We start from the raw sequence: 27,434 nt of genomic DNA on the forward strand, positions 1-27,434 counted from the left end.
TCAAACAGTTGGTGCAATGTTCATGATGCCCATCTAAGGATCCATTTACATCATCTTTGGGAACCTTATACAGAAGGCCCCTGAGGAGCCAACTGAGGTCAGTAGAGGGGGAGGGGGGTTGCTCTTTTCTTTTAGATTATCTACCCACAAGGGGATGAAGAAGATAGAACACCAATCTGATCTCCGAGGCAACCTCATGTGGCGTGGAGTTGAACCTCCTCTTCCCCTACGAGTAGAGGATCCGGACTTTCTGTGTTGGGCGGGGTGTGTGCGTGCGTTGGGGTTGGGGGGACGAGGTGGTGGAGAAGTGGGAGCAAAGGAGGTAGTTGCTCTGAATTGCCTCGATCAAATAGATTTAACCCCCGGAATCGGTATTTACCGATACCAATCCGACCTGGACCGTTCCTTTGATTCACGGACACTCTACACTCTACAAACATGCTTGGGGAGGAGGCTCGAAGACAAAAAAGTTTGTATTATTCTTATAAAGCATCAACCAAGAAAGTTAGCCCATATTCAAACAAGAAGCCTTCCCATCAAAATAGGGTGAGCCAGGTAACATCGTTCTCGCATTGCCTTTGTCTCGCCTACCCAATTAGGCAAAGGACAAAGGAATACCACCTGGGAGTTACTAAGCTGGGCCAGAAAGAAAGAAAAAGAAGTGGTCCTTAATTGGCTTACAGAAAGACACTGACAATGACTAATAATAAACTCAGTGAATCTTGGCTTCTGGTAAAAGCAAAAAATGCAGATCTTCAGTGATCCCCACCAGAAATGTACAAATAGCAATCTTCTTCAAATAGTAGTCACTGATTTTTTGGGGGGATAGAGGAACGATTGTATTAAAATGAAGAACAGAGAATACAAAAAGAGGCAAAAAAGCCAAGAGAAACAACAACTAACAGTAAAGGACTTCCACCAAACTTTGCGATGGCCACCAACAAGGAGGAAACATATGCCTACAGCAACTGCCAAAAACTACTACCAGGAGAAGAGGGGGGCTGTTTTGGGGGGAAATGCAACCGACATACAAATAATCTAACTGAAACTAACAAAAATGGTGAAAACAAAGAGGGATCAAATAGTAATACTGAATGACCTAATTAAAAAATAAATAAAAAATTGGCTACTACTGTGAACCTAAGTTCAGCCTAGTAGTATCTATCATGAACCAAGAGGGGTTAAATGTTTAAAACAGTTACCAAAGGCTGAACAAAGCTTCTACTCAATGGTAAGCACTACAATAAGCGTAGCTCGGAACCAGAAAAGATAATATAGATATATAATCACTTCCTGTACTCTGAATACATCATTAAGAAGGAATATAGGACATGGATCACCTTTGCTTTGGTTACAACTTACAACATAACAAGGCCTGAACCACTCGAGGTTCTTGCTCAGAGGCATCACAGAGTCCCCTGTAGAGGGGATTGAACGGTGTATTCTTCAAATTCCCTATCAACCTATAGTCTGTACACAACCAAGAACTGCTTCTGACTGATGGGTCTGGCGGGTTGAATTACTGGTTCTTTTAGTTAATATGCCAAAAATACTCTCTATGACTTCCGCTTCAGCCTATTTCTGCAAGAACAATCTTTACCAAAGGATGGCAAAGTGCGACCTGTTCATCCATGATCAACAAGCAGACACCAAGTCAGTGCCCGACAGAATCTAAATGATCAAATACATTGAACTGACCCACATAATATTTTGGGAAAATTACAATATTGGCTAAACACTGGGTTTTAGTCTTCAAAAATATGTGGTGTGTGTGTCTTCACTTCAACCAAAACAATAAAAATACGGATGGGTACTGCAAACCTGACCATGGTAGTGCCACTCTCTAGTCTCTCCAGCAGCCTACTGAAACAAAACCTGTATGAAATGAAGCTGAGTTAGTTGACTGAAATTTCGATATTTCTGAGAAATTTCAAGAACTTCAAGGGTTGTAATTTGTAATTTATAAATTGTAATCGAGGTTTGACTACTTTTGGGATGTTCTACTAATGTCTTACGTATATATCATGTACATTTTAATGAAGTTTCAATGTCTACTTGATTATCAACTGAAATTGCTTTTCATTTGCGTCATTTTATACTTCAACCATATTTAGATTTGTGAAAATACAACATTCAGTTTCGTCCGCATACAACCGAGCATATGCAAATCAACAAGACTAATTTGTGCTATGCTTTAGTAAGAGAGAACCTTGGAAATGTGTTTGTTGGCCTTAAAATAGGTTGACCACAAAAGGCCAGGTCAAGATTAGCCCTAAAACCCATCGAATCCTGGCACAAACGTGCACCAAGTTTCACCAAAATTTTGGTCGAAATTCCAAAATACAGTGCATCGACCAGGTCAGAACACCGAGAATGAGTTCTCAAATCTCAAACCTAACTCCAACCTCCCCCCCCCCCCCCCCCCCCCAAAAAAAAAAAAAAAAAGAGGGTACTTTTCTCATCATCCCAAGAGACATTTATAGTTGTAAAATAAAAATAAAAAATTTCTTCTAGTAAGCTGGTGTAATATTTTAGACTTGTTAGTAAACAAAATATGTGGGAGAAAACAATCAAATTCTCCCAACTTTTCTTCTTTTTCTTTCTTCTCCTTGGCTGCAATCTCTTGTTCCTTTGCCTGAACGAATTAATACTCCTCCTACCTCAGATCTTACTGCTACACGAAAAAGGCAGAGAGAACTTGTGCTAATCCCAAAGCGAAGTTTACTCCTATGATGCAATTGTTCCTACAGGTATTGCCTTCTTTTCTTCCCTTGATTCCTCTTTTGTTCTAAAGAATGTTAGAGGCTGCCTGACCCAAAATGGAAAAAGACCATGCCTGATGAAATGATGGACCAAGATGAAGAATGGTAAGTGAACCCTTGTTGATCCTCTTAGGGGAAGAGTCCCAATTGGGTGTGGATGGGTCTACATAATCAAGAACACATCTAATAGTACTGCTGAAAGATATAAGGCACGCTCAGTTGCCAATGAGTACAGCCAAGTATATCGAATTGACTACCGAGAGACATTGCCTCTGTGGCTAACCATGACCCAATCAAAGTTCTCTTATCTGTGGAAGCCAATAAAGATTGACCCATATATTAATTAGATGTGAAGAACAAGCACTCATGAAATCTAACAGAGAAATCACAAGATATCTGACTCTTCAGGCATTATTTTCAAAGTGCCTGCAAAGGGCGCGCCTTGGCACCTAGGCCATTTTTTTGCCCATAGACGATGCAGCACTTTGTTGATATGCAAAAAATGAACCGCTTTGTCGCTTAGGCAAGTATGCTTGCCACATTGTATGCCATGTATTGCCACCTAGGCACTAAAGTGTCACCTTTTTTACATTTTGTAATGTAACTAGACTCTTTTTTTCCGGGGGGGGGGGGGGTATTTTTAAACCATTAAAATTTTATTCTACAAACCATATACGGAACAGTAGTTATTTCAAATTGGGAACCATTCAGATGGAGAACTATTTGAAATAATAAAATCAATTCAGTCAAATAAGCGGTTAAAAAAAAAAAAAAAGAAAAATTATTCGTTTACTTAAAGTCGGGTTAAAAAATTGGATGTTTAAGTTCAGCAACAATTGAAATTCCTGTAGACCAGATTATGCATCCCTCCCCCCCACTACAACAAAAGTTATTCTCCCCTTAACGTACAAGATAAGCTTCTTTTTAAATTTTGTAATATAAAGATTCTTCAATGTTCTTTAATACTCTGTTCTTTTTTTTGGTAAGACTTGAATACTCTGTTCACTACCATCAATTTTACATTTATAATTTCATAGAGATCGTAATCATATGTTATAATGTTACAGTATTATGTTGCTAATTGTTATTTTATATTTGTATTATGATAAGATGAACTTTTGCTTGTTTTTTTCTAATATTTTATAAGATATTATAATCTTGTATAGTTATGATTCTTTATTATCTGTTTAGCTTAAAGTAAAACTATAAAAGTTTTTGGTATGCTATTTGTGCCTCATAAAAAAGTTCTATAAAAAAAAAAATAAAATAAAATAAAATAAAATAAAATAAAAAAAAAAAGGTATACTGAAATGCCTTTTGGGTGCCAAGGCACCACCTTGGTGGCCACCTTATCGTCATGGCACTTAAGCAATGCCCCAACTGCCTTAGTTGCCTTGGCTGCCTTGATAGCTATGTTTTAATGAGTGTGAAACGAAATATGCAACAAACCTTCCGATTGCATATGGCTCATGCTTCATATTCTGTTGCCGCCACACCCAGGTATATGGAAATACGTAGCCCCTACATTGGGGTGAACCAAGGTAAATCCACGTCTCCTTTCTTTTTGTCTTTTTCGCTTTCATTGATCAATCTTAATCCCAACATTTCCACCACCACCCCCCCCCCCCCCCAAAAAAAAAAAAAAAAAACACATACCCACAAAAGGCAAAAAAACAAAAACAAAGTCGCCAACATTTCAGTTGGACCGAGAATTCACACCTTCTGTGTTGTTGGAAGCTAGAGTGGCCTATTTTCATCATGTGGAATATGACCATAGACAGACACTTGAAATGTACAGTTGCATTAATATCTGAATTTTGAACATGTGTATTATAAATAAACTTGTTTGAATGCTAACATGAGTTAAAAGCTTTATATAAGAATATGAGGTATACAACTGGCCATCTTAAGCTTTTAGCAGAGTCAGTTGAGGAATTGCATTTGCATCTATTTTTTCATAATCTTAGGCCATCACCATGTTCAAAATACTGAATAGCCTGAACAGCAAGTTTAAAGGCATATTGCATCTATGTCAAAAAAATGGGAATGCATTTGCATCTAATTACTCATAAATCTGAGGGCATCACTATGCTATAAACTCTTAAACCAGTGCCTCCTTTTCTTAAAGGAACTCCCTTTTATAAAAGGAAGACTGCCAACCATAGGATTCATCAATTCTATTGCAGGCTGCTCTCCCCAGAGTGGGTTGATGCATCTTTTATCTGCTCCTATCTTCTTCTTCTTCCACTCTCGTTTACTGGTCCAAATTACAAATTTCTTTAACAAGCAATGTCAACTCTGGCAGTGAAGGAGAAAAGCTAGCAGAACAAAGGGCTGCAAGAGAGAGGTAACTGAGAAACGATGGGCTCTCAAACGAGAAAGAGAGGAAGGAGGGAAGTAAAGAGTGTGATTGGACTGAACATTTGTAGAGAGACATAAAAGCTGCTAAGTTGGAGCGACAGGACGGACAGCTAAGAACCGCAGAGAGAGAGAGAGAGAGAGAGAGAGAGAGAGAGAGAGAGAGAGGAATGCAAATTGAGAAGGGGAAATGATGAAATGCAAAATGAGAAGGGGAAATGATGAAAGAGAAGAACCGGTTTGCAAGTTTTGCAACATCCATCTTTTAGTTATTTTGGTTAGAGGAAACACAAAGTTATCAACTTATCAGCTAACCCTGTAATTTCCCTTTATTTTTTGTATCAGTTATCAACTTATTTCAACAGTATCCAAACAGAACGTCTGTTTCTAAGGTTTAACAAATGAAGACTGGTTCTCTCCTGTGCTGTGGAGGGATGATGAGTGTTTGGATCAGATGGGGGAATTATATAAACATCTCAAACAGACGGTAGTAACATATATGGATGAATTACATGAACATCTAAAACAGACAGTAGCATGATTTAAAATGGTTTCATGTATGCATCCCATTAAAAGTAGACAAGCATTACCTTAAAAGCGTCTTGATTTCTGGGATGGAGGGTAACCTGGCACTCCCATCCCGGGATCTTTCCTTCTCAACTGCTTTAAAGAAAGGAACAAGGTTAATCAGGAAAAAAGCAGCATTTACACAAACCCAGATAGTAGCAGATAAAATATAGACCTGTTGTTGCTGCTGTAAATGAGCCTGCGCAGAAACACCCCGTTGCATGGGGATGCTGCCAGGGTTCATTTGCCCACCCATGCCACCCTGAGCAGCAAGATTGAAGGCCGCCATGCCTGGACCAGGCATCCTCTGCATGCCTGATACCATGGGCATTTGTCGAGGGACCGACCTAGCTGTTCCTACTGGGGCACCAGCTATATTCCCAGGAACTGCATTACCAGATAATACCTAAACAGAAGCACATAATTTCTATCAGATATCCATGGGTTTAAACTTTCAAGAACTATCAGATGCAAAATAATTATTGCTGGAAATTCATCAAAAAAACAAATATTTTGAGTCCATCCCTGAAAGCTATTTCGAGTCCTTAAAAGAAATATTCAATTATTTATGTCCCTTCCGAGGATTAAAATAATTGTGACCCCATAAAACTGCGAGTATCCAAGTTAGAGAACTATCTTGACACCCCATCCCTAAAAGTTTTTTTGAGTCCTTGAAAGAAATATTCAATTATTTATGTCCCTTCCGAGGATTAAAATTATCGTGACTCCATAAAACTGCAAGCATCCAAGTTAAATCAAGGGAAATTCAGGATTTATGAATACCAGTTGAGAAGGTTGGACGCTGTTCGTTCCCTCAAAATCCGCATTTTGGTCCACTGGACGAATAGGGTAATTCACGACTTTCTCCCCCGGTTGGCAAGGTACCAGTGCACTGAGCATTGATGTCATATTGACCTGGTCAAAGCGAAGAAAATATAGGCAGAATATATGCTACATTCACTGTTACATCATACTGACAAGTGTCCTTTTGCCATTGCATGATGCACATCATTCAAAAACAAGCCAAGTAGACTAAAATGAATATGTGCTTCCATATGAGGACAAAAACATGAATTGAGAAACATACTTGCGCCCTGGTAGAGGATCAATCCGGAAGTACCTGAAAGGCAGATCGTGAAAAACTTAGAAAGTTGATAGTAATTCTCAGTTCATTGACTTACAATGCTCTCTTACTCAGATCATTCAAAAACTCAGGCTTGGCAATGTACAATGTTTAAGGTACATGCTGATGTATCCCCCTCAGACCCTTTTCTTACTTCTAAACTAACAAGAATATTTATGAAACCATGGAGGCCCCTTGCAGTTCGTTTTTCTTTTCTTTCTGTTTTTTCCACTAGCGCCCCCCCACCCCCCAAGGGGGACCACCCATAAAAGAAGTCATAATATTATCTACCCCAGCCCCCCCCCCCCCCCCCAAAAAAAAAAAAAAAAAAAAAGAGAGAGAAAAGCCACAATAAATAAAAGAAGACATTCTGGTTCCATACACCACTATTTCTGTACGTGGAAATGAAGTGGACTATATTTAGGGTACAGGCATATATGGAATATTTGAACATGCATCCTGTTCTCCTACACTGCAGGTTGAATGGAAATGGAATTTCTGGACAGGTGCTCACAAGGGATCCAGATCACATTAGTTTCAATGTGAAAGGAGCTTGCCACATGGCAAAGCTTTACATTGAAATTCAAGTCTATAAAGAGGACAAGAGAATGCATGCCATTAAACAGGAGGCCTAATAATCACACTTGAGTGTGAAATCTGATATATGGTCAATCGCCTCAACTTAAATAATTCTCATATACTCAACCTATGACTCGCCAAATCAGACTTCCACATGGCAAATTCTGCATGCCTATCCACGTGTAAAGGTTAACGCATTGAAACAGCCTCTCAGCATAAATTACTAGGGTAAGGTTGTTGGAAAATGCCCAATCCGCTTGAACTCTGCTGGTGCAAAAGCCTTGGGCACTAGGTTCACCCTTTTTAGTTCAAGTTCAACTCTTAGTGAACACATGAGAAGGAGTAATTCATGAATTAATTCCCCGCCACATGGAGGTTGATCACCATGTCTCAGCATTGCCACCTGAGCTGGAACATACTGCTGAAATTCTAAGTATTTTAGGGTAGAATCGTTCTAGGATATTATCAGGTAACATTCCACATCGGGAATCTCTATTCTTTTTATAGTCTCTTATTAGCATAAATAAAGACTGCTGTCTCCCTGAGACAATCAGAAGATCTCAGACATAGTACCAAAGCCAAAGTTTCTCAGGATTAGATCACATATGTCCGAAAAAGTTTCTGCCTTAACCCTAACTTTCTCCTTTCTTTTCCATAGCAACACCACAAACCACCATTGCCACCAGCTCCCTGCCAACTCTCCTAGACCACCGCCTCCATCCTAAGGCCACCACCACCATTCAGCCTCCATCCTAGGGCCACCGCCACCATTCCACCTCTATCCTAAAAGCACCACCAACTTTCCACCATACCGCCCACTGTCACCCTTCTGCTAGACATCCCAAACCACCGCTACCCTACTGCAAGTCTTCCTAGGACTTCCACCCTCCCCATCTCAAGCCCTCTTCTCTTCTGCCTCCTTTCCGCCAACCCTATTAGGTCACGGGCTGACCTGAATCCCTTGATGGTGAGCACTTTTTCTTCCACCAAGGGTCCTTTTTACCTATCGATGGTGTAAATCCTTCTATGATGAAGGATCTAAGAGTTTGTTCTTTTGTCAGATTTTTTTAGATCAGTAGTATGTCTACCCCATCTACAGGTTCGTCTGAAGTGGAGAAGGCTCTAATTATTCGTCAACATGATTTTCCCTCTCTCAATGAATTTTCTTAAAATTAACGGGACAAATTATCTAAGATAGTCTCAATCTGTTGCTCTAGTGGTCAGTGCGAACAGTCTTACCTTATCTTCATGGTACAATGGCTAAACCTATAACGTCTGGTCTAGCTCAAGACAAGTGGGAAATTGACGAATGTCATGTAATGCGCTTTTTGCTTAATTTCATTGAACCTACTAATGTTGAGAGCTATCTTCTTCTCGCCAATGCTGTTGTTGTATGGAAAGTCACCAAGGATACATTCTCCAAGGTTGGTAGCAACACACAGTGTTTTGAGATTAGGAGAAAAATCCATTAGTAACACTAAAAAAATCTTATCGTGTATTAGTATTACAATACTCTACACAGGTATTATCAAAACTTGGATTTTTATGGGAAAATTACCCCTACTTGTGAGACAGGTGTGCAGCCTATCAGAAGTGGGAAGATAAGCAATGTGTATATGACTTTCTAGTGGGTACAAATGTGTTGTATGATCAGATCCCTACCCAGGCTCTCTCCTGAGCCTTTTCCTTCTCTTAATAAGCCTATGATATGGTTGACACAAAAGAGAGACGATGGAATGTCGTCATTCACGCTATTGCAGCCGAAATGTCAACTCTAGTAGCTGGTTCTAGCATTCTTCCCATGGCCTATCCTCTCTTGTCTCTCAAAATTGTCATGCTGACACTGGTGGTTCTACCCATACTCCCGTTAAGTGTAGTTAACGTGGCCATGAACATCACACACAAAAGAAATGCTGGAAACTTCATGATTACCCTCCAACTTCCCACAGAGGTCGTACCCCTGGGCTGGTACTTCACAGGAGGCAACCTATCACGCCAATTTGGAGGATTCTAGTGCACTCTCCCTCTTCAAATGAATTTCAGCATCATCTTCAGTAATGACCAAGCTTAAGCTGTCTTCTTCTACGCCAATGTCCAATCTTAATGTTGCTTCTGCAATGGTTACCTCTTCTGAGACCTCTTCAACCTCAGGTATTCTTTCCAGTTGCCATAACATGTCGTCGAGCCTATCCTCTTGGCTTGTTGACTCTGGCACAACCGATGACATGATCAGTTCACACTCTTTATTTCACATTCTACTATTTCTCCTAATTTATACTGTTCTTATTGCTAATGGTTCACTTTCTCCAATTTTTTGAGAAGGAATCATCAATTGTTCACCATCATTACAATTATCCTCTATTTGTATGTTCCCAACTTTTCTACTAACCTTTAGGACTTGAATTGCAAAATGACTTTCTTTTCCTCTTATTGTGTGTTTCAAGATTTGGAACGAGGCATACAATTAGTAGTGGTACAAAAATGTTGATGGTCTCTACTTGTTGGACTGGTCTCCATTTGCATTGACTATGGTCACTTCTTCTAATTCCTTTTCCCATGCTTTGTCTACTTCGCTTCAATGGCGGCGGCGTCTTGATCACCCTATATTAGCTACATTATCTATTCTTTCCTTATTTAGTTAAGCGATGTAACTTGAATGCTTTCCATTGTGATGCTTACATTTTGGCAAAACAAACCAAGCATGTTTATCCTATTTTTGATAATTGGTACTATTCCTTTTTTCTATTATTCATTCTGATGTTTGGGGTCCTTCCGTTGTGCCACTACTTCTAGATATTGATTGTTCCTTACTTTCATAGGCTGCTGCACTAGGACCACCTAAGTTCATTTATTGTACCAAAAAAGCGATGGTTTTACTTGCTTTCAAATTTTTAATAAAATGGTAACCACCCAATTTGAGGCGTCCATAGAAATTCTTTGTACTAATAATAGGACTAGATAAGGGAGAACTCCAATCTTATCTAACTCATCATGGTCATTCATCAAACTGGTTGTGCCAATCCCCCTGCCCAGAATTGGATGGCTGAATGCAAGAATTGGCATTTCCTTGAGGTTATCCTTAATGTTTACTATGCATGTCCCAGCTCACTTTAGGGGGATGTGATACTTGCGGCAGCTTTCCTTATCATAGGATGCTAGCCCATCTATTGCAGCAGTGATGTCCCCTTCATCTTCTTTTGGGTTCCGCATCCTTCACCGTTCCTCCTAAAGTTTTTAGGTCTCATGCCTTTGCTAGAAATCATCATATTCAAGGTAACTTGACACACACAGGCTGCAGTGCATTTTTCTTGGTCTCTGCCACCCAAAAAGTGTTGAAAGTGTTATCATCCTCCCTCTAGAAAAATGTTTGTCACCATGGATGTGGTCTTTCAAAAAAAGGTTCCCTATTTTTCCCCTACAACTATTCCAGGGGAGAGTGAATCTAGTGAAGATGTTTGGTTCCTCATCCCACCCATGGAATTCCTACTGATGATACCCATTTGGAAGATGGAGTGACTGGCCAAGAACAATAGCCGATGGTTCGGCAAAGTAGTATGCATGGAAAGCAACAACCTACTTTACAATCTACCCTAAAGGTATACCGTACTAAAAGAAGAGTAGCCTAGCTGGAAGTTGCGCCCCTTAACCTGCCTAGCAAATCGGAAGCACCAACTCCTAGTCCTGCAGGTCTATGTTTGATCCTATTTCTAACCTTTCATTGAACTAACCCATTGCACTACAAAAGCAACCACAAGCATGAACTAGCATCCTATCTCTGATTGTGTTGCATATAATTTGTTATCACCTACATTTGAGTCCTTTTCCTAACACCTGGCAGGAAGCACTAGCTTAATCTCACTGGAAAGAATCAATGGATTAAAGAGTTAAAAGGCCTTAGAAAAAAAGAAGAAAAAAAAAACAATATGTGGGACCTAGTTGCTTTACCTATAGGAAAGAGGATTGTCAGTTGCAAGTGGGTGTTTGTAGTTAACCACAAGGACAATGGTATTGTGGATAGATATAGAGCTAGATTGGTGGCCAAGAGATTCAATTAGACTTACGGCATTGATTACCAGGAAACATTTGCCCTAGTGTGCTCTCATGTGCAGTAAATCAAGGATGGGATCTTCAACAACTTGATGTAAGAATGTGTTTCTTCATGGAAGAATTCAAAAGGAAGCGTACATGCTATTCCACCAGGATACACTACTACAGATTCTGACGGGATTGCATGTAAGCTTAAACGTGCTCTGTGCATTGAAGCAATCCCCAACAGCATGGTTTGAAAGGTTTCATAAGGCCATGGTGTCCATTGGTTATAAACAAAGCAATGCAAATCATTCCATGTTTATCAAGAAGACCAACACCCACATCACTATACTATTATATGTGGATGACATAGTTATCATTAGTAGCACTGCAGCCAAAGTTTTAGTCCTAAAAGCTTCTTAAGAGCAAAGTTTGACATCAAAGACATGGGAAAGTTAAGGTACCTTGGGGGTTATCAAATTGGTGTATTCTTCTAACGGTATCCCTCTTTCTCAGAGAAAGTATATCCTAGAAGTATTAGCAAAAATAGAAATATTAGGGTGCAAGCCAGTTGACACACCTAGTGAGCCCAACTCATACTTTAAGGCCAAAGAAGGAAAACTGGTGGACAAGACCAGCAACCAACGGCTAGTAGGGAGACACGTATATTTGTCCCGCACTAGCACACCAACCAGACATGGCCTCTGTTGTAAGCCAGTACATGCAGGATCCACATTCCCCTCACCTAGATGTCATATACAGAATTTTGAGATACTTAGAGGCAGCCCTTGGAAAGGGAATCCTGATTTATTCCCATGGACATCTAAACATTGAAGCCTACACTAATGCAAACTTGCCAGCAAGTCCTAATGATAGGAGGTCTATTTCTAGATGTCATACTTATGTGGGAGGACACTTGGTGATGTGGAGGAGCAAGAAGTAAGCTTTTGTAGCCAAGTCTAGTATTGAACCCTAGTTTAGAGCCATGGCCTAGAGCATTTGTGAAGTGTTATGGTTAAAGAGGTTGCTCCGGGATCCAAGTGTAGAAGTAAAGGTCCCTATACAACTTTTTTCAAATAGCAAATCAACAATCAGCATAGCTCACAACCCAATTCAACATGATAGAGCTAAGAATGTATAAATCGATTGACACTTCATCAAGGAGTAGATTCAATTTGGTCTTATTTGCATTTCTTTTGTCTCTTCAAACAATCAAAAGCCTGATGTGTTTACTAAGTTTGAGCATTGAAAGTGTTTGGTAACAACATCAGCAAGTTGGACATGATAGATATTTATGCAATAACTTGAATGAAAGTGTTGTAAATCTGAGCATAAAAGGGTAGAATTTGTGCTGGGAAACTATTATGTAATATCCCACATCAAGAATCTCTTTTCTTTTCACTCTTTTATTCATGGTGGGAGATCTGCAAGATCTTGCAAGATATCTCATTTTTTCACATAGGCAAGACGAGATGGAGGTTGAGAGCAGAGAGTTGGGATATCTCGCTCGAGATCTCGCCATATCTCGCCCTGGATCTTGCTAGAACTCTCAATTTTTGCCTTTTTTCGTGGATTTCGGCTGAATTTTCACTTGCAACTACTCTTAGTTCATCTATCCTGTTCGTGCAACCGATATGGTATCAGTATGGTATTAGTATGGTTTCGACAAGTTTTAGGGAGTATTTGGGGTGGGACCTTGCCTTTAAGCTAATTAGAGTATAAAGAACGCATAGGCACATGCATTTTGCTAAAAAATCAATGTAGATATACCATTTTATGTACATAACAAATGTAAAGTTGTCTGAGAAGTACACTATAAACTTAACTACTTAAGTACATAACATTCAATATATAACTTCTAAGTTCAAAACATCAAATACAAAGTAACTGACAATAAAAGGGAAGTACAACTCAATGCCAAGAGGAGTGCCTCGATGGATCCATCTTGTGAGCTGACCTATAACATCCTCTCCTTTGACCAACGAACATAGACAACCCATGACATGTGATACTTATGGTTGTCAAGGTAATTGACAATTGCAACTCTATAAGCCTGGTCATCAACAAGCCTAAGATAACCAGTTTAAGTGAATACACAATTTGGATAGAGAAGTCCTGATGGAAGGGGTATTGGTCTTGGTATTTGGGGAAACATAAAAGAAATAAAAATTTGGGAAAACCATGAAACTTGCAGGAAAAAGTCCCAAGTCTCCACAAAATTTTCCAAGTTTCCCTCGAAATTTTTCTCATAAATCGGCTGGTTCAGCCGGTTCGGGTCACGTTTCGACCCAACCTCGAGATTTTGAGGTTTCGACAGGTTTCGACAATTTCAATTGAAACTTGGGACTTTTTTCGGTCCCCCAAAGTTTCCTTTCGAGGTTTCAAAAATGTGCGATAGTTTCGACCGAATTTTGTATGATGGTTAAAACTACTAAGATTCTTGAGATATTGCTACAAATTGTCGAAACTCGGGACTTTCAAAAATAACCCATGGTTTCGTCTCGGTTTCTTTGAAAACTGAGGTTTTACCAAAATTTTGGCCCATCTTGGTCAAAACTTCAACCATGTGTAGGAGCCTTCTTTGCAAGCCAACAAGTTCGTGCTTTTGTTAGCAGTTTGGATGAGCAATCAAGAAGGATCACAACCTTATCTACCCCTATTGAATTGGCTTGATTGTGCAGGGCTTGTCGCCACTCTCTTGAGAGAAAAAACATTCCCCCTAACATGGAATCAGTTATCAAGTGATTCCACTCTATCAATTTTACAATTCACTTCAAACAGATGCAAGAAAGGCATCCAAAGGATTCTACTATAATTGCAATGAAAGTAATGAACCAGATCATTATTGTAATAGATTATTTTGACTGAAGATAATTATGAGGATAAAGAATATGCTGCAATGCTGCACCAATTTGCAGACTTCGGCCTTTTAGGACAACATGGTTTTTAGAAAGGAGGAATTTGCTATATCCACACACCATAAAATCTATGGAAGGTTATCCATTATATTTTTTTTGGGTGAAAGTTATTTATTAATGTCTAGCTCTTCTTTTTTTCCTTTTTCTTTTTCTTTTTTTTTTTTTTTTTTTTTTTTTTTGGGGGGGGGGGGAGGTGTTAGAGGGAGGATGAATGAATGTTTAATTTTATTAGATGTGCAAGTAGTGGGGAAACATAGGAGGAGTTATTATTAGTTTAGTATGTAGTAAGTTTGTAACTAGTTGAATTATTATTTATTGGATGATGAATGGGAAACAGCGGCCAATGATGGTGAAGACCTACAAAGCTGCCAGCCAAGATTGAATCTGATTTAATGAAGGATGAAGAGAAACTAAAGGTCCGTGGTAACAAATGGAGAGGAAAAAGAGGGACAAGGATACACGAGTGCTTGCTGATTTTCTTGAATCTTGACAAACTTGATGATGATAGACAAGCGGATGATAGGCATGTGGAGATGAAGAGGATAGAAGGCAGCCTAAAGTCCCACTAATTGCTTCATCATAGGAGCTCACCTAGGCACACTTGATAACCCACAAGTAATCTCATAGAGAAGAAAGCTTTGAAAATTCTTGAATTGTTGTGCTTCTTGAAACAAGCCCATCCTATTTACAGTCTAACACACTAGACAACAAACTACTACAAAGTCCATAACATTTACTCAACTACCCTGTAACTTCATCTAACCTTTGACAATGAGCTCCCCTTTTCAAATGGGGGCTCTTTTATTGACAAACTCCCACCAACAACCTACATACCACACATACAGAATATAAACTTAAGGATAACAAAACACAAACGTCCAACTTGGACCAATTCTATCGTTTGGACTAAGATTGGAACTTTGTCAAGGGTCGAGACCAACTCACTACTTAAGATTGAGTTGACTGTCGGCTTGAACTTGGGCCCGGTCTTCATCCAAAAATACTTCTTAGTCAAATATCGATCAGGCCTCTTCTGATGCCAGGCTGTGACTTGGACCAGTTGGATGCCCAGCATCAAGTGACATATCACCATTGTTTCGCTAATAAGGAAGTAGTTACAAGCCTTGTCTATTTAAGGTAATCTTGCTACTATTTTCCTTCTTGTACCTATTTATTATTTGTTTCCTTTTGTCCAACTCAATTACCAACAAAACAGGGAGACACAAAACATCCGTTTACACAACACAGCCTGGTGAGATATTACTTTAAAGTAGGTTCTTACATCAAGAAGATGATATAGCATGTGTATATACCAGGTCCATAACATAATCAACTTATTTTGTCAGCCCTAGAAACCTAGCAGTATGCACACATCATATACATCTCAAAGACGAGAAAAAAATATAAAGGACAATAGATTTCTAATTGAAATGCTTGAAACATAAAATTGGATGCCTGATGCTTCCAGATGAGCTATGCCCACGGGACCACACTCCCACACAGGACATACCTATAAATTTTTATATATATACACACACACACATACATATATCTTCATCACAAGTATACAGTATTTGATAAAGTAAAATGGACTGAATTTGTGAAAGCACACAAGTCTTACTCATGCTCAAGAGCTTGTGATGCTGTTATACGTTTCCGAGGATCGTATCTGCAAGCAAAGACACATAGGAGGTAGAAATTGGATGAAAAACAAACATTATTTCAGGGAAATACATGCAAAAGCAGCATGTATAAAAGCCAGCAGATATTGCTTACTCTAGCATCTTGGATAGGAGGTCATATGCAGGGCTTTTCGGAGAGAGATGCACTATGCTATAGAGTCCAGGACTGTCACTGTTGGAAGAAATAAGAATAACAAAGGAAAGAAAAATGGATGAAAATCAAATAATCCATTTACATCCCTAAGGTTAGAGATTATAGAGTCCACCTCTAGCAAGTGATACCAAAGAAACATAACTTACTATTTATGCCCCTGGATATGCTGCTGGTCGGATTGCCAATATGGAAGATTCACAAGCATTGGCCACTTCTCTTGTGTAGGATGGCCTATGCATGAAAAAGTTTAAGATTAGTCTGCAATAAAACGCCAACAGAGAATGGAAGCCAGGCAAAAGTTTCTTACCTAAAACCCTGAAAATCTTGTCAAGTTGATCAAGCTGCATGAATGACAGGTTTGATATTAGCAAAAATTGTATAGAAGTTACCAAAACTCATTATCTCTAACAGCTAAGTTGTAACCATGTGAAAAGAAGAACAACAGAAATTTATATACACTTATCAAAAGAAAAAAGCAGAAATGTATACTCAAGTTACACCAGGAACTATTTCATTACCTGGAAAGGGTTAGGAGTGGCCTTAACTTCTTGTCCTTGAAAAAGTGGCTTCAAAGTCAATAATTCAGCAAAAATGCACCCAATGGCCCACATATCTAATTGCTATATTAAGGAAGCAATTTATACTAATGGTCATCTTAGTTAGGATGTCCAAATATTTAATCCATGCAATCAGACACAGGTGGAAACTGTTGATTAATTATTACAGGATACCAACAGCGCTTGTATAGTGTTTGGCACCAAGGAGCAGCTCAGGTGCACGGTACCATATAGTTACCACAACCTGCCAGTAAGCATTGACACAGGTTAGCTCAAAAAACCAACCCATACTCTCCACAAGGTAATCAAGTAAAGACCAAACAAGAAATATATTGGCAAAAGATCAGCACGTTATCAGAGGAATTCACACCGGCCAGAAAAGGGGGAACAGCTCATACTGAATCATGGCACTGGATTATAATTACTCAACATATAAGACAAAGGAGAATCCTTTTAATGACAAAATAAAAATATATACAAATATATTCTTGGGCTAGGGAGAAAAGGCAAGTAACTAAAACCAGATAACAGAAAATATATCCATAATAGATCTTAGAAAATGCCAGCATAGGAAAAAAAGATCAGAATCAAGGTTGAGACTTGAGAGAATGAATGGATTTGTCAACAATGACAGAGACCATTTTTTCTATAACGACAACCCAAGGACAAATCAGTGAACAGGGTAAATGAATAGACAACAAAACCACTAAAGTAAAATGATGTTAGAAACTCCCAGAGTTGGATATAGAATGCAGTTTATCTGTATCCGCTTCCTGATTCTCGTTCCCTTAGCACACTTGTGAAATAAGATGGGACCCAAATCCCAGCCGTCATCATGTACGTTAATGACATTGCGATCACTAGGATTTGGAGTGATGAGATTAATCATCTGAAGTCACTACTTGCAGAGGAATCAGAAACTATAAATCTGGGATCTCTTTGATATTTCCTTGGTATTGAAGTTGCAAGGTCTACCAGTGGCATTTTCATCTCCCAACAAAAGTACATGGTAGGCCTTCTCCAGAATACTGAATGTTAGGGTGCAAGTGTGCAGAATCTACCATTGAGGTAACAATCAGATATACAGTGGTATGGGAGACCTGCCGACCTTGTTGGGTTCAATAACAGTGCTCGTTGGGCGTTTAATTTACTTGTCCAATACTAGAGCTGATATTTCCTATGCTGTAGGTTTCTTATGATCCAGGTATTTGTAGCTAAGAATATTCTGCACTTAAGTGGGGTACATGTAAAAAAAACTCTAAAAATAATTAGAAAACCTAAAACCATGACAGTCAACAGTAAGAAAGGGACACCTATCAGAATAAATCGAAAAAGGCATGTACTATGATTATAACCAATAAAATAAGAATTCTCATGTGCTTCAAAAATTCACATCACAAGTTGTTCCAACCTGCAATGTTTAACCAGATCCGGAAATACAAAGAATCATAATTATCAAGGAGCCACCTAGGCATCCAACGTCCTTGGTCACCTTGGGCACCATGTAACTACCCATGAAAGGGATGTCCAAAACAGCAGCACAAGTAGAGAAGCTAGGTCAATGAGCTATCATAATGAAGTGTATGAGTAGATGATGGAATGGGGACAATAGGGGGTAAATTCCAAATCATAGAGAGCATCAGAGACCCAAACATACCAAATCCTCGTGCCTATCACCAGATCCAGAAGTAAACAACAAGTTGAAAAGAATTTACAACAGTTTAACTCGTTGGTTAAACGTTAAACGGATAGTAAATCAGCACAACATAGGAGAGGTTGAGATTAGATTTACAAGAAACCAACCCCTTACCAAAGATAGAGATGATAGACTGATGCAGATTCATAACCCCAATGAACTTCTTTCTTGGAAAATATTCTAAGGCCTTTGATTTATGGGTTAAACTTAAAATCAACCAACTAAATGGACCTACAGTACGGGAAACTAGGTTGGGTATAAAATAGCTTCTTTTACTAAACATTTTTAAGTTGTTTAAGTTTAGTTCAATTGAACTAGGGGACCAGGGGTTCAATTTCAGTTACGACGTGACAGCACAAGACTAATTAGTAGAATATACAGTGTATTTTAGTGTCCAAGCCAATAAGTAACCTAAGAGTTAAGGATTAGGTGTGGCCTTTCCTTTTTAGAGTAAGAGTCTATTTGTAAGTGCTTAATTAAGGTTGTAATAGGGCCCCTTATTGAAAATTAATTCAATTATTAAAGTTGCTAATTGCAAGCTTGGCTGCTGCCTGTCTCCTCTATGAGGGACTTTAACCTAGTGTTTGAAGGCTAGACTGATCATTTTGTTGGTGCTTCAAGTCCAAGTTGTTGTTGGTTCTTTGTCTTTAAAGTCCCTTATGTTTGGTGCTTCAAGTTCGAGCTTCAGTTTTAGCTGTGGAATCAGCCTGTGTTTGAAGTTATTGCCCATTAAATGCTGATGCTGCGCGATTTAAGGATTGCAACTAAGTGAGTTGAATTTCAATTTCGCACTTTTTCTATCCCAAGCTTCTAGAAAAACATAAGCAAGGAGTTCTTAGGAAGACCCCACCCAGCCCCATCCAACCATTGATCTTCCCCCCCCCCCCTCCCTTTTACTATATCATCCCCATAAACAAAACCATTCAAATCCGGCTATAATCTAACAAGCCAGTTTCTGGAAATTGCTTTATTACCCTTCAGGTGTATTTCTACTAGGAGTCCATTATAACCCTTAACCACTAAATTTATTCCTAAATTGCAACATAGTCTCCACATCAACTTCACATCAACCCCCGAATTAACTGCAACCCTAAACCTAAAGTGGGCCCCTCACCAAGTTTTTGCCTACTTGAATTGGCTCGTTCATATAAGATCTTTGTTAACTGGCCACCAGTTGATCCCCTTCAACCTAGAGGTACATCATAGACACATTGTCTACACATACATTATTTCAGCCAAATCAAGGAAAGTAGGTTCAGAAGAACTCCGAATTACCCAGTCATGCTGACAGTAGCACTAGATTCAATTAACCACAAAAGACATGTAGAAATATGAAAATTGCCTCAAGCAATATCAAAAACAAGAGACAAAAAGAGTTAGTAATTAACTGTGACACCAATTTTGATAGCAAGCATTGCTCTGAAGAGAAGGGAATTGTGACAGCAGAACAGAGATGGCATCTGAAGCATCAAAAAGATTAACTTGGGAATGAGTGCACCCCATTTTGGGATTCCTTAAGGCTTCATTTGGTTGCAAGAGGAATTAAAGGAAGGGAAGAGAAATTTTCATATTTAACAAAGAAATTGTGTAATCGTTTAAGTATACGTTTATTACACTTAGTCGGCCCAATGCAAATGTTTGATACCTTTATTTAAGATAACATAGATAAGCAAATACCATTCCAAATGAAAACACTAAAATATTTAGATTCCAAAAGGATCAAAAATTCAACCTTCACTTCAAGAACAGAAACTAGACTTTTGATGGTGGGTGAAATTTTCAATTATCTAATCTGGGTTCTTCTCAATCTAAAAATCCCACAAGTCTTAATATCGTGAAACATTTTTTAAAACCAAAGGTGCAGTAAAGTATTCATTTGTTTTGATATCTAACAAAATATTTTTACTCAGAACAAAGACTAAAGTGACCAGACATAACTCCTTCAATATGGAATCAAACTTAAGCAATCTTGGATTTGTTGGAAAGCAAACTTTGTGCTCCACCTAATACAAATATAAAGTATCTCATGTAAAATTAGAATCATTTGATAGTCAAACTTCTTTGGGAACAAGAACATTTCTCTAAATCGAGAGCATGATTACTTATAGATAAGAGTCATAAGACCGTATAATTTTTTATTAAGAACAGCATAAACCAAATGTGAGAGTCAGCATACCATGACAATGACCAAATCCAAGAATAGTACAAACCAAGTGTACATTTTTCGTACATCCAATGCCTTCTTGTTCAGTTCTGCTGTCTACTAATTTTATGTTGATTTCTTTGACTTTTGCATGGCTTAATATTTTGGTTTTTCATGACAAAAATGGCTTGGTGTTGAAATTTGAGGACTTGATATGTTAGGAAAGAGGAGAAATTAAAAAAATAAAATAATAATAAAAAAAAATAAAATTACAATTGGGTTCCTTGGTTGCCTGGGTAGGCGTTGTCACCTAAAAGCTTAGGCAACCCTCCACCATGTTGGTGCCTTGACAACTGCAGTAATAAGACCTGCATAATTATGTCCATGAACACTGAGAAGACAGGCTCGAGAACATTTAAGTGCTATCGATTTAACTTGGAGGGCCATGCTGGACAGTTTTAGAGTGCCCTTGGTTGTGCCAAAAGAAGATTCTCATAAAGGAGGCGCCTTGCAAAATCAAAACCCATGGATCAAAATCCATTTATCTATTTAACAAAACCCTAGTTTTTTTCTATAAAATAGCTCAAATTGGGGGTGGATCTGCATCATTCCAATAGAGATAGTAGATGCCTTCATATCCTTACTTCCAGAAACTCGGAAACCCAACCCTAAACTGCTGCAATTTATTTCCAATATGCCTTTCAACCATTAAATCTTGATGTAGCTCTGACTGATAGACTTGCTATATCATCATATTCAAAGCTTACCATTAAACCCTAGGTTCTACCAAACCCTAACCCTAATTTGACCTACAACCCCATTCCTGACCTAGCCAAACTTACTAGTTCATCCCTGATCCTGGTTATTGGTGTATAGTTGGATTCCAACCAATCTAAAATTTCATTACTTGTTCTCTTAGTTTCCAAACTGAACCTGTGTTTCTGTCCACACTGGGTTTATAACACTGCATATTCTTTTCTGGTTACAGAGATCCTTCAGAAAATTCAGTTTCTATTTTCTGTATGAGTTTCTATTACAAAATCTACCTTCTATTCCTGCTCTAATCCAAATTTAGTCTCAGCTTCCAACTCTTACTTTTTAAATCTAAATTTGGACAAGTTTCTAGTAGTGATCAAGTATGAACATTACAGTCGATACCATTTAGTTGGGATAAGGGCATAAGGCTATGTTTCCTTGTGGGCGGGCTCTACTGCCAACCCCATTTAATTGGGATAAGGCTGAGTTTTGACATTGTTATAATCAAGTATTACTTTTGGTTGTCAATTCTGCGTCCTGTTTCGGGTTGTTAATCTGTATGTTCTGGAATTTACTAGAAATCTGAACACTATTATTTTATGGGGATTCAGAAGTTAGAACTCCGTCATCTCCACTTAGGTTTCCTTAAAAGCTTACGGACTAGTTCTTGCGAGTTTCCATCCATGCCTATGGCCTATTGCTTGTTGCAACGGTAAAAGCTCAGGTTGCCACACCATTTGTGTTGACCAGCCACTGCGCAGGCATTATTTAGTATACCCACCGATGGAGAGGCCAAATGTATGGGTATTGATTGCTGCTTTGAAATGTTGATATCAGAAATTTTAATTTTAGCAAAAATAATTACCCAAAAAAAAAAAAAAAGCTTGTAGATCATAGATAAAGCACAACATGGATTCCTTGGTATCAGAAATTTGAAACTTCAGCAAAAATATGGAACAAAAACTTTTACATTATAGACGCAATATGTTATGCAGATTCTTGCTTGAATTTCAACATTTTGCGTTCCATTAGGGATTTCATTTTCACTGCCTGAAATAGTTAGTTTTTAAGAAACTTTCTAAGCTATTGAACATGAGAATACCCCCTTTTAGAAAGGTTCTTTTTGAAAGAAACAAGATAAACCTTTTCGTGTTTATTTAATTTTTTAAAACAATATTACCTTGATGGTCACTCATTTTGAAAATGAATACTCCATAGCAATCGTGTGGCTATTCTATGGATACATAAAATTCAAAAAAAATTATTAGAATAAGTATGAAATTCATTTAGCAAGAATCCAATGCAACTTTGACTCTGGATCTCTTATGAAATCTCTAACACACCAAATACAAGCAAAAGCCACTAACATAGTTCACAAGGAGAAAAGAACAATGCACTTTGAACACTTTAAAAAAAGAAACAAAAAAAATAAAATGGATAAACCTGCAAAAGGAAGCAATAAGAGTTAACATGGATAAAAATGAATCCTACCCCATTGTCAGATAATGGCTTTAGGGGAGCATGGTATATTCTTGCAAGACCAAAATCAGCAATTTTAACCAATCCTTGTTCTTCTCCCTCACCCATCACCTGTTTCACAGAGAGGATTTTGAAATATGCTTTAAGATAGTAGGAAAACATACAGATATCTAGCCAACATCTTTTCTCATGAATCCATTTTCAGATACTTTGTTAGTACACATGGTATCAGGACTGTACCAGAATGTTTGATGGCTTTAGATCCCGATGTATAATCCAATTACTGCAGCAAAACCAAAAATAATAATAATAATTAGTTGTAAACCTGTTTTAAGAATAAACTGGTACAAAGAACAGAGGACATAGGATAATGAATAAGCAAGCTACTTGAATAACTAAATAGTCTCCAACATCGGACAAGGGACAGTCTTACCAGTGGAGATAGTTCAACCCGTTAAGCAACTGCCACAGTATTGACTTGATAGTATACTGATTGATAGAATGGTTGACCTTTTCTCTGTGATGTCTAATAATTTCCTGTTATCAAGGTCAGAAAAGATAACACAATAAAGATATTACACTAAAATTGAACAAAATCATCAAAATTTTCATCTTCTTCTGTCCTCAGTTGGCAAACACCAAGATTCAAAGAGCAGAAAGGAAACCATGGAAGAGGCTGCCGAGAAGATGATAGAAGAACTCCAAACAGTTTTATACAAAAAATGAACAATTGAATAAAATTCCAATTGCATCCAAACTTACCTACTAATTCCTTTTCCGAGTTGCACAATCGTTAACCGCGAATCAAATTGAAAAAATTCGGAGAAGATATATAAATATACTCACATAGAGGTCATGCTCGGCGTAATCGAATGCAAGATAAAGTGACATGTCGGTATGGTTGATGTGAACATTAACAAGCTTAACAACGTTCTCATGATTAATCTCCCTCAGTAACTACACCAAATGAAAACAGATTTCAACTATACCAAAATCAAAATTTGAAAAGGAAATGAAAAAAAAAAAAAAAGCACAACTGAAGAAGCAAAAGCAGAAAAAGACGAACCATGATTTCACGGATAGCGGTGGGAGAGACACCATCGCCATCCTTGGACTGCTTAAATTTCTTGATGGCAATGAACTTGCCGACGTTAGGTTCAGACTTGGGTTTAGCAAGGAAGACAAGGCCATAGGTTCCTTCCCCGATCTTACCGATCAAGTTGTATTGCTGCAACCACGCAGGCTTGTTCGGGTGGTGATTGTTGTTATTTGTGCTTGCGGTGGCGTTGGTGTTGTTAGCGGAGGCTGCCATGGCGCCTCTGCTGCTGCTGCTGTTGGTGTTGACGTTTCTACCGCTACCTTCGACCATGACGGTTTCTTCCACCAAACTGAAACTCCCCTACTTCGCATGAGGCTTCTCACTTATCAGCTAACTCCCAGTTTTTGTTTTTGGGTTTCACAAATCAGGTCAATAGCATCCGGACCAATATCAACTCCATTTCTGATGTGTAACATGTGTTCCAAGAATACATCAAACGAATGAAATTCATTTATAAGTCTCATCAGTTTTTCTTCAAATATAATCCCAACTCTTTAATGTGACTTATAAATGGATTTCAACCATTAAATATAATACTGAGACACATGTCATACCTCTACAAGAAAATAAATGTTAGAAATAGAATAGATAAATTTTGGATAACATCCATTTCCCCTGACACATGTCCATTAGTCACAAAGGTTGAAGTAGAATTTAGAGGATAGAAAACTTCTTATTTTAAACTTAATCTGAACCTTTGGATATGATTGATGGACATTTGTTCATCATCCAAAGAAAAATGGATAGTCCATTCCTAACAAAGAAATGGAGCTAATAAAATTATGTTCTAAATCCTCCTGTGTACTTGACTCCCGCACTGAGTGGCCTTGTTTCGGAACCTCCAACCCATTCGCCTGGTTTGGTTCAACTAGTCTTGAGTCGGATTGGACATGCTAAAGACTCAAATGGGGACATTCTCTTCCTAAGAAGATTAATTCCCACTAAAATATCTACAAAGAAAAACACTACCATTACAATGGCTTCCTTGTCAATATTTTGATTTTTGGAGGACTTTAAGGGCATGTACATTGTACAGTCACGTTTAAAGAATGTTTCTAGTGTTCTTTTGTTCTCCAAAAATGGAAGAACAGTAATGAGCACCTAGTTAAACAGTTAATTCTTTTGTCTTTTAAGAACAAACTGATGTAAAAAGTGGTCTCAAGAAACTTTTGCGCAACATGTAAGACTCGTTTTGTAAAAAGAACAAAATCCTAGTGAAGTATTCCCAATAGTTGACAAACACAAGGTATTGGTGTTCACACGAGGTCCTTTGATGTAGAAGAAGTCACCTAAAACTAAGGGTTCAAGTTTGGCCCTAATGGCATGTCAATACCTTAATATTCTAGCCCTAAATTAAGGTTAACGGTAGCTTGAAATTAGTTTTGTCTTGCCCTTCCTGTCTCAGCCCGTTCTGGTTTTCTACCCTGATTTTGTCCTTGATGCCGACCTTGATTGTGTCCCTAATCCTACGTTTGAGTTTGTCCCTGCTTCTGGATTTATGATAAATTGTTTTGTGGATAAGGAAACAAATATGGAGTTTGACTTATTTTATACTTTTCTGCATTTTATTTTTCATTTTACCAAAAATATTTTGTTGATTTTCTATATCAGTTTTAGGGTATTTTTTGTATCAATTCCCATTCTCATTTTCTAACATTTTTTTGTCCTTCGCTTCCTTTTAAGTGGTTGTTATCCATTTTAAATCATATTTTTGTTATAAAAAAAATCCTTTTAAATCCACAATAGACTTTTTTGTACAAGTCGCTTAAAATCCCAATGATTGAAAGTATAAGAGTAAACGTACATTATTTTAATTAAAAATTAAATAAAAAATAAACCTATTATTTCTGCTTTTCTCTCACTCCCAAAACCTAATGATTTGTTCCTAATTTTCATCATCAATTTTTATCAATTTTTCATTTTGATATACCAAACTTATTTTACATTCTATAAGTTATTACAAACAAAGTGTTTTTTTTTTTTTCAATAAGAAAACAACGGAGTCAAGGACTCAAAGAGAAACTAAAAGGAAGCAGCATCACAATCCGCCTGAAGGATCTCCTCCAACCCGTGGGGAACATCCTCAAAGAACATCCAAGAGCACTCCAAATCAAGTGGAAACTTAGACATCCAATCAGCAACCTTATTAGCAGCTGATGCATCCAAAATCTGTTCAACCCTTAGATCTCCTTAGAATGATCTGCAAAATAAAGCGTTAAATGTGGCCCGACCGCTGGGATCGGGAGTCCACCTCCAAAGGCTAAGTCAGTTGATGAACTTAATCACAAACGCCTCTGCTTGAGCACAGAGCTAAGGAATAACAAGAATACGACTCAAATATTAAGCATCAGAGTGTTTTCGTCCGTCCTCTACCTTGTGGGTTAGGTGATGTCTTATATAGAGTGTACCTTCGAATCTTCTTCGTTGGATGTATTTGAGCCTTCTTCGGATAGTCGTTGGATCTTAACTGATAGATCCGTTGAGTGATAGACTTCTACTAGTTTGGACTAGTAGATGATCCTAGGATAACCCGACTGTTATCTGATGGTTATCCATATGATAGCGATGATTGGCAGCAGCCGAATTCTGCTAGCCATCACTAGGTTGATTAACCTACTCCGAAAGTATCGGATTAGGGCGTGCTTGTGACTAAGTAAGTTTTCTTCCTCAGCAAGCTGTCTCATGGACCCGGCTAGCTCGGAAGCGAGTCGATTCCTTTCGTCCCGACCGGAATCGAGGGTCGAACCAAGAATGAACCAAGTTCGATCATATTTTATCCGTATCACGAGCCCCCCAGACCAAGCGTTCGGTCGATCCAAAGGGCTTGGTTTTTAACTGGGTTCTTCGTCGAACAATAGCCTTGCATAATCCTCAATCCATTTAAATGTCATTTCACATTTAATGTGGTTGTGTCGCTTTTTCCTCTAGCATTGTGAGGGTGACGCCACGCGTCCTTTTGTAGCCGAAACTATCGTTGCTCACGTAATCCAAAACGACGGTTTATGAACGCCTGCTTTGGATTCATGAGTTCAAACTTTCGAACCGTCTTCAAATCTCGATTGTTGATGCTGAATTCATCTTGATCATACACGTCCTCGAACACTCGTGCGGGTGCTTAAAAGAGGTTCGTTGTCTCCGTAGGTTTCATTCTCCTTGTTTGGGATTTTTAAACCTCGTCGTCTTCTTCACGCCTTCACGATCCTCCCGCTCTCGAGCTTTCTGCCTCAGTGATTCAGCAAGTTTACTAACTCTCTTGCAAAGTTTACTTTCATCTCTAGGTTTCTTTTTCTCTAGAAACCATAATTTGACCTTTCAGTAATGGAAGATAATAGGGTTTCTTTTGAGACTTCCCCTGTGCCTAGTGCCGGTAAAGGCGATAGTGGTGATGAGGTCTTTGTTTCTGTCTCCTCTGAGCAATCGGATAGTGATAAGAAAACTCTAACTGCCCTTTGGCGTGACTTCACAGAAGTTAGCCAACAGAGAAGAGTATAAGAAAAAGCTGAGACTTCTTTTGCCCTTCCTGAGCCTGGAC

At 38.4% G+C, this 27,434-nt stretch overlaps 1 protein-coding gene across 6 annotated transcripts; it reads right to left on the minus strand.

The window, feature by feature from the left end:
- Positions 1–242: 242 nt before the first annotated feature.
- LOC149011028 (cyclin-dependent kinase E-1-like) lies at positions 243–24,345 on the minus strand. Of its 6 annotated transcripts, none has more exons than XR_016174288.1 (17): positions 23,870–24,345; positions 23,650–23,760; positions 23,237–23,340; positions 23,044–23,086; positions 22,816–22,914; positions 16,904–16,973; positions 16,691–16,785; positions 16,480–16,513; positions 16,319–16,403; positions 16,113–16,190; positions 15,958–16,005; positions 6,775–6,807; positions 6,471–6,579; positions 5,863–6,093; positions 5,711–5,780; positions 1,827–1,875; positions 243–1,621 (listed from the first exon to the last, which is right to left on the minus strand). XR_016174288.1 is itself a non-coding variant. In XM_089160457.1 (17 exons), exons 1-15 carry the CDS (start codon positions 24,170–24,172, stop codon positions 5,712–5,714), a joined length of 1,512 nt encoding a protein of 503 aa, XP_089016583.1. In that variant the 5' UTR covers positions 24,173–24,345; the 3' UTR covers positions 243–1,621; positions 1,827–1,872; positions 5,709–5,711. The 6 variants fall into 6 exon arrangements, 2 of the variants coding, with proteins under 2 accessions (XP_089016583.1, XP_089016582.1); XR_016174285.1 differs by having other exon boundaries at positions 5,711–5,783; XR_016174287.1 differs by having other exon boundaries at positions 1,822–1,875; positions 5,711–5,783.
- Between the last annotated feature and the right edge of the window lie 3,089 nt (positions 24,346–27,434).

The sequence above is a fragment of the Hakea prostrata genome, chromosome 7, assembly GCF_041222555.1.
Source record: "Hakea prostrata isolate BN-2017 chromosome 7, UWA_Hpros_2, whole genome shotgun sequence".
Classification (NCBI taxonomy): domain Eukaryota; kingdom Viridiplantae; phylum Streptophyta; class Magnoliopsida; order Proteales; family Proteaceae; genus Hakea; species Hakea prostrata.